Genomic DNA, 12,080 nt, shown 5'->3' with positions numbered 1-12,080 from the left:
GGGTGAGGAAGGGGGGAGGATGTAAGAGGGGACACCAGGGGAACCGGAGGATATTTAGTTTTGGAGACAGGTGCATTCATCTTCTCCCCCTCCTGCACACGCCTGGGACAACATGTGCCTTATCAGGGCTGAGAGAACCTGGGGCTCCCCGTTGAATGGACTGTGTGATTAATGCTACAGCTGCACTGTCAGAGTGTGTGTTATGGAGGCTAATCATTTCCTCCCGGGATTGAAGCGACACTGATTTGATGTATTTTCCATGCTTGTCATAATTTTGGCATTCTGGTCGTGGTGGATTTCACTTCTTACAGAGTTGAATTGTATTGAGGAATGGCTGACTAAATATCTATACAACACTGTAAATATGATATTACGTGCATTAGCTTTCTATGTTCATTCATTATCTGCTGCTTTTTCTTCTGCAATAACTTTTTCTGATGTGAATAACTTGAATTTTATTAAAAACTGAAATGTAATATCACAGGATAAAACAGATTATGTTTGCTGTGCTTTGTAAAGGATTTTTATCACACGCTGAAGATGGTTGAGCAAAGCTGTGAGCCACAGACGGTTTTGAGGAAAGAAAGAAACAACAATTTTCCCACTGAAACACGAGCAAAATGCTGACCGGCGACCTGCCCTGCTGCCTCCACCTCTAATATAAATACATGAGGGTGTGAGGAATGACTGTTTCCATACTGCCTTTGCAGCTAAGCCACTCAATCCTCCATAGGTGTGTATAGAAGACACCGCAACCCAAACCCACAGCAGTGGGTGGCAGAACGAATGAATAAACTGCACTTTTCGCATAGCAGGCTGAAGACCCCCCACTCATACATATCATACAGGAAACGTTAATGTCTGATCCACCCCCTCACACATGTCCCTCAGTATAAGAACAAGTCAACATGACGTCTGTGTGGCCCGACTATCTCTCCCTCCCTCTCTCTCTCTCATCCTACTATTCTGCACTCGGTTTGAAAAAGGTGTAAAGTGCATGCTGGAGAGAAAACTCTAGCTTATGTTTCATTTACACACCACGGAACCGGGAAAGGTTTTACAATCAGCGCACACACACGCAGATTTACACACATATACAGCGTGTAACACTAGGATCAAAGGAATCTGAAGTGCCTACGCTCACACACACGCACACACGCACACACACACACACACCAAACGTCAATAGCTGTAGAGCTTCTAAGTAAAGGATCAAAAATACAAGCTTTTAATTCCACTGAGGCAAGGTAAGCATTCAAGGGGGGCTTGAAAACTTGACAGTTTGGTGCTGACGTTTCAGACAAATTAATGAGGGTGTCATCTGCAAAGATGCTGATTCTGAGGTGACATCAGCCGCGTTGAGAGGTGAAGCATGGCTTGAATTAAGATTAGCAGCCTAAACTTTGAGTAACAGTTAAATAGACGAGTAGTGGACGCTGAGGTTGGACAGACCGGGTAGTGAGGTGGTGAACAAAAAGGGGGCTGCAATAAAGGATTTCATTAGACTTTCTGCTTTATAACTTATGAAGTATCAAGATCACAACCATGACCTATACGATCAAGGTTGTTGCCACCCCATGGTATAAAATGATGTTCACATGTTGTCATGTTTTGTTTTGTTTTCAATCCCCTTGTCTAATAGTTTGCCAAAAATCCTGAATTTTCTTTAAAGTGATATTTTTGGGGCTTTTACACCGTTACTATGAGAGGAGAGGACAGTGGACAGAGCAATAAACCGGGAGAGAGAGGGGGAGGATGACATGAAGGAAGGGGCAGCAGGCTGGAGTCGCACCTGGGCCCCCTGCTATTTGGGCTTAATCGCACCCATCCTGCCTTTTCAAAGAGGATAGAATACAAAGCAAAAGGCTAAAGGACATCTTGTTCTGAAGCTCAAAGAAAGCGAGTTTCAAAGCAGAACACATCATAATTTTCTGCTGGGAAATGAATGACCTATTCACATAATTTATCCGATGGATCTAATAATGTTCACAATAATTACAGGCTATCTTGTGTACAGCTAGACACAGCAATTGTGGATGAAATTGCTTGTTGCACTCACCGTGTTAAAGTTGGGGAAGAGGCTGAGAGGAGAGGAGCCATTGAGTCTGAAGGGCAGGAGGTGTTTGAGGTCGAGCTGAGGCTGCAGAGGCCGTCCTGGGACAGGGAGGGAAGCCAGGAGAGGGCTGCCCTGGGCCGACGTACCTGAACAACACAAAAAGATAAATGCATGTTTGAGTGTAGAAACAACAGGAGGTGTTAACACCAGGGAACGTTGCAGTCCCAGCGTGTTTCTTGGAGTTAAAATAAGAGGAGAGAATGGCGCTCAGAGGAGGCCGGCTGATATATGTGATGCCAGAGGCACCGTTACACCTCTGTCTGTGGCCAAACACACATTGTAGGCATGTGCTTGCATCAGGAACAACATAGTGTGTTTTTCTGTTTTGGAGCACACAATTGGAGGTGTACATACGTGTTTGGGGGATGGGAAGTTCGACTGGAGACTTAATACTCTCATTACCCCAAGTGCCTTGACTGATAACCCAAGCACATGCACCTGCCCTCATGTACATGCACACACACACACACATACATACAGAGAAACACATCATTTAATTACTGATTTATTGGCTGGGAGAAGGTGCCAGTGCGAGGGGAAGATGGAAGATATCGGATTTCAAATGGACCAGGGATGAAGAGATTTCTAATTTTCCGCCTGGCTGCATTTCAGTGGACCGGTGTGCTCACCGGTGCACAGGCACTTATCCCAGCACCAGGATCAATCATCGGTGTCAGCTGCAGGTCACTGTGGCCACCCCAAAGTACGCTTATCATGGAAGCTTTGGCGCTACACGCTCACACTGCGTGAGGGGTTTGTGTGAAAACACAAACCAAAGACTTCAGAATCAAAAGAATGACTGACCTTGAAATAATATCAGCCACTTAGAGATAGAAAATACAGGTAAAAAACAAAAACGCATATCAAGGTGGAGATGGATGAAAGATATGGGGGATATTTACAAAAAGGAAAGTGTTGAAGACAGAAATCATCATATCATCTATATTTAGCTTGATAAACTTAAACACTCCTATCAGCGTTAACAAAGTTACAACTTAAACTCTTATAACCATGTTCACCTTCTAATTCTGATTTTTTTTTTGCCTTCTTGCAAACAGGAAACACCGTCTTCTCTGACTTTGGAGATAAATACTAGAAATGCTGTGTGGACTGGATGGAAGAAGAAGAGAGAAGAGCCATCACTCTAATTTCTCTCCTAGACTGCTCATTCAAAACTAAAAGCCTTCACAGCCGACCAAATAAAGAGCAGCAGTCCCTTGGTGAAATGTTGTTATTTTGCTGGTGTGTTATGCCAAAAAAGTTTTTTCTCAGCATTGATTTCTCACTGATGAGGATACTGTTTCAGTATATGGCATTTGTGAAGTGCAGAAAGGATTGATAAATGTGAGAATCTGTCTATAGTGCAGCCCATGGCTTTTTACAGCTTGGCAGGATTGGCAGCGATGAGGCAGGATGTGCGTTTATGTGTGTGTGTGTGTGTGTGTGTGTGTGTGTGTGTGTGTGTGTGTGTGTGTGTGTGTGTGTGTGTGTGTGTGTGTAAACTCTGAGCATATGCTCCTCAGCACCAGACTCAGCTTTGCCTTTGCCATGTGTGGGCTCTCCTCTGCTGTCTGTCTGACACCCAGGGAGATGCTGCACAGGACGGACGTAGCCTACAGACACGTGGGCAGCAGCCAGCAGGGGTGGGGGTGGGGGGGTCGCTCGCACACACAACACACAAACACGTTCAATCACCCACAATACACATGCTCACAGAGGATAGAAGGAGAAGCTGAGTCTTTCCTTGGCAGGGCTATCAGAGGAGGACGGTTATCAGCTGATAGTGCTTCCCCCACCTCTCTGTGGCACCCTAGGCAGCTTATTAAATCAGAGGCTGGCTGTTTGCCTCTTTGGATGATAACGCTGCCGCGGACGCAAAGCCTGGATCCACGCATGTACGAAGGCGAGAGAAGGAGTGTGTGTGTGTGTGCCTGTGTGATTGGCTAGCATGTAAGTATTAGACAAATATCAGAGGCAAACAAACAAACACATACAAACAGAAGTGCCTACGTGTGTCTGAAAGCAAATAGCTCTGGGAGAGAGGGAACACACACACACACACACATATATACATACACACACAAAAGGAATATATGTTGGTGTGTTATTCCAGCAGGAGGACTTAAAATCAGAGCAGCAGACATTTTTGAGTGTTCAAGCACATTTCTTTATATTTGTTAGTGTACGTGATGGGATGTGTGTGTGTGTGTGTGTATGAATGTGTATGTGTGTGTGTGGGTTTGTGCTGTGTGTGTCAGGCTGTCTTATTTCAGCCTGCAGCCCCTGATAACCTCCTTCTATCACACTGTGTCATTTTCCACTCAGTTAATGTTGCGTGTGTGTCTGAGGATACACGTATGTTTGAATGTGTATGTGCTTGCGTGCATCTGTTCCCCCGTACAGGCTCAGCTTTACTTTTATTTACGCCTCACTTGTGGTCTGAGGTCCAGACATCCAGCGGCTGATGAGTCGAGGCCCTGAACCAAATGTCCAACTCTTTCCTCTCTCTCCCAGATGACTTTGCAAACAGATCTCCGCCAGTCCTTCCCCAGGCTGGCCTCCTCTTCCTCCTCCAACCATCACAACAACGCATTCCTCCCTCTCATGACTCACTGAGCGTGGTTACACAACAGCCAACGTCACATCACATCTACTCCAGCCTGTGTATGTTTGTGTGCTGCTCCTGAGCCATACAATTCAAACATCTATTTTTCAATTATTTTTCTCTCGCTCATCTGAGAAAATAATGGATTCTAAAGAATGCCGGCAAACATACTGAGCCTTCCCTCCTCATTCTTCTTCTGCTATCACAGAATTAACTGTTCAACCCTTTAGTCCTTTTGCTGTTATTCTCTTGTCATCACTCCAGCGCTCCCTAAGGTTTTTGACAAATTGCCTTTTCTCACATCTAAATACCCCCGCTCCGCCTCCGCGCTCTGCGTCTCCCTGCAAACTGCTGCTGAGTGGCACAGGAAGGAGAGAAGGAGAGAGAGAGAGAGAGAGAGAGAGAGAGAGAAAGAGAATAACTGCCTTTCTATTTGTGTCCCAGTGTAATTATGTGGGATAGATGCTGGCACGGCGGGGTCTTGGAGTTGGGTGAGTGGATCTCCACCTTCTTTTTTTCTCCTGTCTTTGCCTGTCTGGCCTCTCAAAGGCAGCCCATAATTTTGCTCCAGATGAACCTGCTTACAGCAAGACTCGATTCCCAAGGAGAACAAAAGCAGCATTTGTTTGAATAAGCAGCCTAAAACAAGTTTTTTCTGTTCAAGTGGCATAGTCCCAGTGTCCATGGGTATCACAATAGGAGAACAAAAAATGAGTAAGGTGAGGTTGTTATGGAACGAGATATAGAGCCTTTTCCCCAGAGAATTTATAGTTCTATACTGTGTTTTCTATTATTGCTATATTTTACCCTGCACCTGAGTGTCCTATTTGTCCCCTTTCATTTCATGTTTGAGATTGACAATAAACTGCCTCAGGGCCTGTGCCCACTAACGCCTATTTTTGCACTATGGCATCACCCACAACCTCAACTTCAGAGCAAAACTCACTGGCACTTATATTGCTAGATTACAACAGTTGTCCCCAGCACTTCTGCTTCCCTGAGCAGTGACATTAAAGTCTGTTTTAGATTCTCTGTATGCTTCATTTTTGCTTTTATTCAATGGGATTTTTTAAAAGAATCGGTGAAAATGATTGATAGAAATCGTTGTAGCAGCAGCAGTTCTGGAGCTGGAAATTGTGGTTAGTATTTCCTCCGAACAGACCTCAGCCACTGTCGTCAAATAATATGTTACAATGTTACAATGTCATTTAGCAGACGCTTTTATCCAAAGCGACATACATACAAGAACAAGAACAACACAAGCAAAGATCTAGACAAGAGGAAACAAGATCAGGAAGAGTAACAAAGTGCTTCAAGTCAATTTTATGTGCAGGTACTGCCAAGCAGTGTAAAGGCAATGCACAAAAGTAAATAAGGATTTTTTTTTTAATATATAAATAAGGAACATCTACAATGAAGCAACCAAACAATTTAAGACCTTCCATTATAATCATCAACAATTAACTTGTCATCACCACAATAATTATCAAAGTGCCAAGTGCTGGGTCACTCCAGAGCTGAACACAGATTCCCAGAGTAGATATGGTAGAATATGACATCAGAAGTCCCACCTCTGCTAGATTTTGATTGGCTTCATCATTGGTGATGAAGAAGTGACATTAAAGAGCGCAGCAGTTTTCCAAAAGTTGAACTATAATCAACTAATGATGCTGTGAGTGCAGAGAAAAAAACACAGCTGACACCTTGGGCTGAAGGCATTGAGCACTGAAAATGCTGAGGTGCATTGGTTTTGTATAGTAAAAAGGCAAGTGAAAAAAAAGCCATAAGTGGACACAGGCCCTGAATTCCTGAGCTGCTTGGGGCTGAAAAAAGGTGAGTCAAACAATTCTCTGACTTCAAATAGTAGATGATTTATCCCTCTTTGCAACCACAAGTCGACACTTTGTTATTCCAATCTGGACCACAATCATTCCCTTTTCTTAACCAAGTGTTTATTGCTGTAGCTTTGGTGATGAAGTGCTCATTTGAGTCATAATCACATCATTTTTTGTGCCTGACTCAAACTAAACCTTGACCGTAGAACTGTCACATCATAAAAGTATTTTTTTTAAACTGTGATTTGCAACGGTTTTGAAACAGCACAGAGAAATTAAAGTGACAAAAATTCCTCCTGGTCAATCTGAAGGGGAAAAGACAAACATATTCATCTTTTAGTTTTTTGCATGCATATTATCTATGACTCAGAGGACTTGTTGGCCTTTTCAGGTAGGCAGTACAAGAAATGACTGACTCCTGTATGAAAATAACATTTGTACCCCAGAGAGAGAAAAACACAGGGACACTGTACTGCTGTAAGCAATGCACCATGTGACCCCCTGAGGACACGCACGACTACTGTTCTTATGAAGACACAAAATGTTGCTTGTTGAGGTAAAATTCCATAAAACTCCTGCTCCTACGTCCTTCATAGGAGACAGAATGATCTTTAGTAGTTGTGTGGTTATGTAGTTTCCCATGGAGCCTGTCAGAAAAGAAAACATGATAAATCCTTTTCTGTAGGAACATTTTAAAAGAATAGAACAGAGAAAGAGTCGGCTCCATCTTTTGTTTTCTGTGATTTTTTTTTCATTTTTCTTCTTCATTTGTTGATGTGTGCAGATTTTAAGGGCATTATGCACCACGTCTCTGCTACTCAGTCATGACTGCCTGCTGGGTAAAAGTCAGACTGTCACTTAGACCTTCGCCATCGGGCCTCTGATCTGATTATCCAGCTGTGATAATGAATATCTACACATCTCAGCTTGAACGTGTTGAACAAGGATTTGCAAGGGAAATTGCTGACCGGTGAAATGATGAGCTCTAAGTGCCGGCAGAATTACTCTGCACCATGTGGGCTGTTCTTTCGTCAGCTGCCAGGAACACATTACAGCCTCTTTCTTTGATGATGCTGAGCACAGTCCTCATATGTTAGAACAATGGTTGGGTCCTGGCATGCACACTCAGTCATATCACGATGCTTAATGTGCATCTGACACGCTGTTGCCATACTGTTTCACCATTGCCCAGTCAGCCTGCAAACCTCCAAGCCAAGGCTGATGGGACCAAATCTAACTGGACAGGAAGAGCATAAATATAGAACCAGATTTAGAGTAAGCCGACCGATAAAACCATTCATCTGATCGAGGTATGAAATAACCTAAGATATCCTATGCATACAAATGGCTTCCCCACAAGCACCATGCCTTGAATTGTAAACCATCCTCATGGTGTATTAGAGAGTCACGGCTAATTCCAGGGCATGAAATGACATTGCACTGCCTCTGGATGTCCAAATGTACTCCACAGAGAGAAAGACAAAGAGTAGGAGGCAATGAGAGAGAGAGAAAAGTGACTCTTAACAGCCAATTAGCCTCCCCTTGATCAGGAGGTGGCGTGAGGGCCACCGTAAGAACCATTACAGCGGGGACAGAGAACATTAACCATAATCAGTTTTAATTAAAGACTGATGCCTTGACGTCCCCAGCCATTCCTCCCCTCCATCTATTCTCACACTCACACCCTTTAAGAGTGATAATAATCTGGAAACCTGAGTTTAGGATTGGTTGTTACTGGACTGGTTGGATGAAACAGTGCACGGATGTAGGAACTTCAATAAGGTCTCAATTTATCTGATTCGATTAGTTCAGTTACATGAAACAGGCAGAGATTCTGTTACTCTACAGCTGAGGAATGATCTCACCCTGATGGATTCAGCTTTGTCCTAAATATGAGACCTGCAAGTGGCTGAATACATTGCATGATTCTGTCTACTATTCCTTTTTTAAATTGACTGCTTTTGAAACTCTGCAAGCCAATTTCCTGTTTGAGTAGAGACTTGTAAACTGTCCTCATTGGCATGCAATTCCTGCAAAAGCCTCTCATTTTATCCTCTCCTCTTTCCATCTCTTATTACCTTACTTTACCTGAAAGCTTTTAAAGTTGTTCATTTGCATCATATTTTCACTCATTATTTCTGGGTCAATGTGCATGCCATGTTGGCTGCATCACAACTAAAAACTGTGTGTGGACGTTTGATGACTGTGTGTGCACATGGCAGTCTGTATTCCAATGTGTGTACAGCACGCAGACAGACACAGTTTGTGCTTAAAATCTGAGCAGAAAAGAGATCCAACTTCCTCCTGTTTGATGTCTGAACAGTCAAGACTCTGTTTATAGGCAGTAAGCAGTGATCAAATGAGATGAAAATATTGTATAATACTAATAGGGTTATGAAAGCTTTTCCTATTGGGATTATAAGTAATCTCAGCTCTTCCTCTGCTATTTTAAGCCAATCTCCATTTCAAATCTCTCATCTGAAGCTCTGCCCTCCTTTTTCCTTCTTCTCCCTGGTTAGCAGGAGGTGGCAGGCTGCTCCATGTGGCCTGATTATATGCAAGGCTAAGCACAGTTTGACCCACCACTTAAAATAGACTCTTAGGAAGAGAAGACGACTTCATAACTTTACTCTCACATGCAATTTTAGAGGAATTATACAAAGTCCGACACTGAATGGGATGAGTTTACTCCTCTGTCAACCCCCTAACGTAATCTGTACTCAGTCAGGCTTCTGCTCTGCTGCTGGCTCGGGTAAAATTCACATCATTTGGGTTGTTTGAGTGCTTCATTAATCACAGAGCACTAAATGAAAAGAAGTATGAAGTGAGATAAGCGTGCATGCAGGAGATTTATAAGCAGGTTTAGACCTCAGGCAGCTCATCACGATGTGAATTAAGGTAAGCAGAGGCTAATTTACAGCCACTAAATAAAATATGACCTGACAATGGGGTTTAAATAAGATCAATAAACAGCCTTGGGCTTATTGAAAGATGTCAACCTCAGTGTGTTGCTGACTTTGACATCAAGGTTAGGGGTCACATTGAATAATCAAATTTGTGCAATGACAGAAGAAGTCAGTGTGACCCTAAAACTACACTATCTGTACGATTAGAATTCTAAATCTGCACGATAAAACTGTTTTGTTTGATCTGAAAATGTGAGGAATACTTTGGGGATCCTCAGTAATAGGCGTTTTGAATCAATAATTCCTAAACATTTGACCTCAAACTACAAGAAAGATCTAAGCAGCATATTTAGCTCGACAGAATTTGGCACAGGAGCGACTCACAGCAGTCTGATGGAGGTAACAGAACCTCGTGGAGACGCTCCTTCTCCCAGCGAGAGTCTATAATGAGTTCTGTCAGGCGAGCAGTGCGTCGCTGCCGAACCCAACCTGAGCAGAGAAGAGGCCCATCTGTCAAGCAGAGACGATAAGCCCGGAGCCATCCAAAAACAAATTGCTCAGCTTCCCCACTGTGAAGCCCTACGAGGCAGCAAGGGGCCACGAGCAGGCAACAGAGACAACGCTGCGTCCTGATGGTGCACAGGAGAAAGAAGGTGGAGAAACACACTTATCTCTGCAGAAGGTGCCGATGGTCAGCCAACGCTCTGCAGCTGTACTCCAGACTTCAGTGATGTGATAAACAGCAAAGTAAGAACAAAACAATGTTAAAAGAAATATTATTTTTGGAGTTTGCTTTCCAGCCTGAGGATAGGTGGCTTCAAAAAGTCACCCACACTTATCCTAATCCTCTTCTTTTGCTTAACAGCGATGACGTCGGCTGTCTGACTTCTCCCTCAAGGTAAAAGCAAATTTAACTTCTTTTACTCCGACAATGCTGAAGAAGTGGGGAATGATCAAAGCCAAAATATGAGAAACAGATTAAACATCTGTCTCTACTTTTGTCATCATTGCCAGACCTACCATAGAAAGCAAATATCAACCAATCAAAGCTGTGACGTGCCCACACATATGCAAAAAGCCAGGCTGAGGAATTCTGCAGGATTGACAGGAACTCAGATGAGGTTCATTTCCTCGCCAAATTGAGTCATTTGCGGAAGTGGTATTAAGTGCGACATGGTTTTTTACATGAATAAATATCAGGCCGGTCAACCAAGCGTCACTCAGACATCACGCCAACTGTGACATCTCATTAGAAATTGATTAGATGTGCTGGGCGAGCATGGATGCTTAAAGACTCGCAGGAGAAAAATAGGCTGAACACAGAGGTTGCTTTTCTAATTTTAACTCCCCAGCTGATGAGATGAGAGGAGCAGGAGATGAAAACACTCCAACAGATGCTGTGAGGAAGACACAGAGGTGGTTACAAGGCTGTGACGGATGTGAAATGAAAGTGAAGTTGTATCTGTGTGGAGGAACTATTCTCTCCTCTCGCTGAGCGGAGAAAAGCTCTTCACAATTAATGGTTCATTTACACAGCTGCAACTATTCTCTGAGACGCCTCGGTATGGAGAACATTCCCTTCATTTAAATAAACGACACCAGCAAACTGCATGCAGAAAGAATCCTACTGTACATCACTTGTGTATTATTACAGTCATTGTTATGCAAAAGAGCGCCTGGTAAACTGGTTGTATTCACAGCAATCTTGTAAATTACCTTGCAGAGCAGATTTCTTCCTCGCCCGCTGATGATCTACTCCCTTTCCACCTGAGTTTGTTTTTCACCAAATGTCTTCTTCCTCTCTCAGTTAAGGTTCTTTGTTTTAGACTTTTCTTATTACACACTTAATTTGAATCCTGCTTTCAGGCATATGTCTACGGCCAATTAAAACTTCTTAATGGAAATGTGTTCTGGCTATAAAAAAAAGGGAAAGCTTTCCTGTTCTTTTAAGTCTTAGCTGTAGGGCCATTTTCCTAGACTTTTTAACACATAGCAGGGAATTGGGAGACAGAAAAGCAGTTACAAGAGAACTACAGCACTGTGGTAATAAAAGTCCCCCAGCTGTGAAGGTTGACGCAGTGGAATGCATAAATCACTTTCTGGAATGTACACTTCAAGAAACAAAGAACGCAATGCAAAGATCATTTGAATTAGCGACATATGCTAGTCGAATCTCAGCTAATATCATGCTAACTAATAATCAGTCATGAAGGGTCCATGCAAAGGTGAAAAGGTTAGCTGAAGGTTGTTGCAATGTTAAAAACCAATTACCCTTTGTTGCTTTTATAAAATGTCCTCGCACTCAATCTGCAGCAGCTTTAGAAAATGAACGAGCTAATTTTGTCCAACCTGGGCTGTAATTGTTTCAAATCAGCCTCATGCCACAGCGTTGCTGCGAGAATAATTGCCTATGAGCGTGAAGATTAATCTACAGAAGCACATCTGTGGGACTTAATTTACGGGTCTCAGTGCCATGCCTTGTGGATCCATTAGACTCATTTGGTTTTCAATCACTGTACAGCATATGCAGCTAAAATGGTGGAATAATGGAGAGGAAATGAGTCAGGAAACAAGCAAACACGATGCACAAACTGCTCAATATTTGTACACAGGCACAT

The 12,080-nt window shown here is 43.1% G+C and overlaps 1 protein-coding gene across 3 annotated transcripts in view; it reads right to left on the bottom strand.

The window, feature by feature from the left end:
- Window positions 1-12,080, bottom strand: part of znf385c (zinc finger protein 385C) — a 142,859-nt gene that overhangs the window by 24,086 nt on the left and 106,693 nt on the right. For all 3 annotated transcript variants that reach the window (XM_034711044.1, XM_034711047.1, XM_034711045.1), the window contains one exon: window positions 2,060-2,202. In XM_034711044.1, coding sequence (XP_034566935.1) covers window positions 2,060-2,202 — 143 coding nt within the window. The remainder of the gene's footprint in view (window positions 1-2,059; window positions 2,203-12,080) is intronic.

Source organism: Notolabrus celidotus, chromosome 20 (genome assembly GCF_009762535.1).
Source record: "Notolabrus celidotus isolate fNotCel1 chromosome 20, fNotCel1.pri, whole genome shotgun sequence".
NCBI lineage: Eukaryota > Metazoa > Chordata > Actinopteri > Labriformes > Labridae > Notolabrus > Notolabrus celidotus.
Note: the sequence above shows the minus strand (reverse complement) of the source record. Positions and strands in the feature narration are given on the sequence as shown.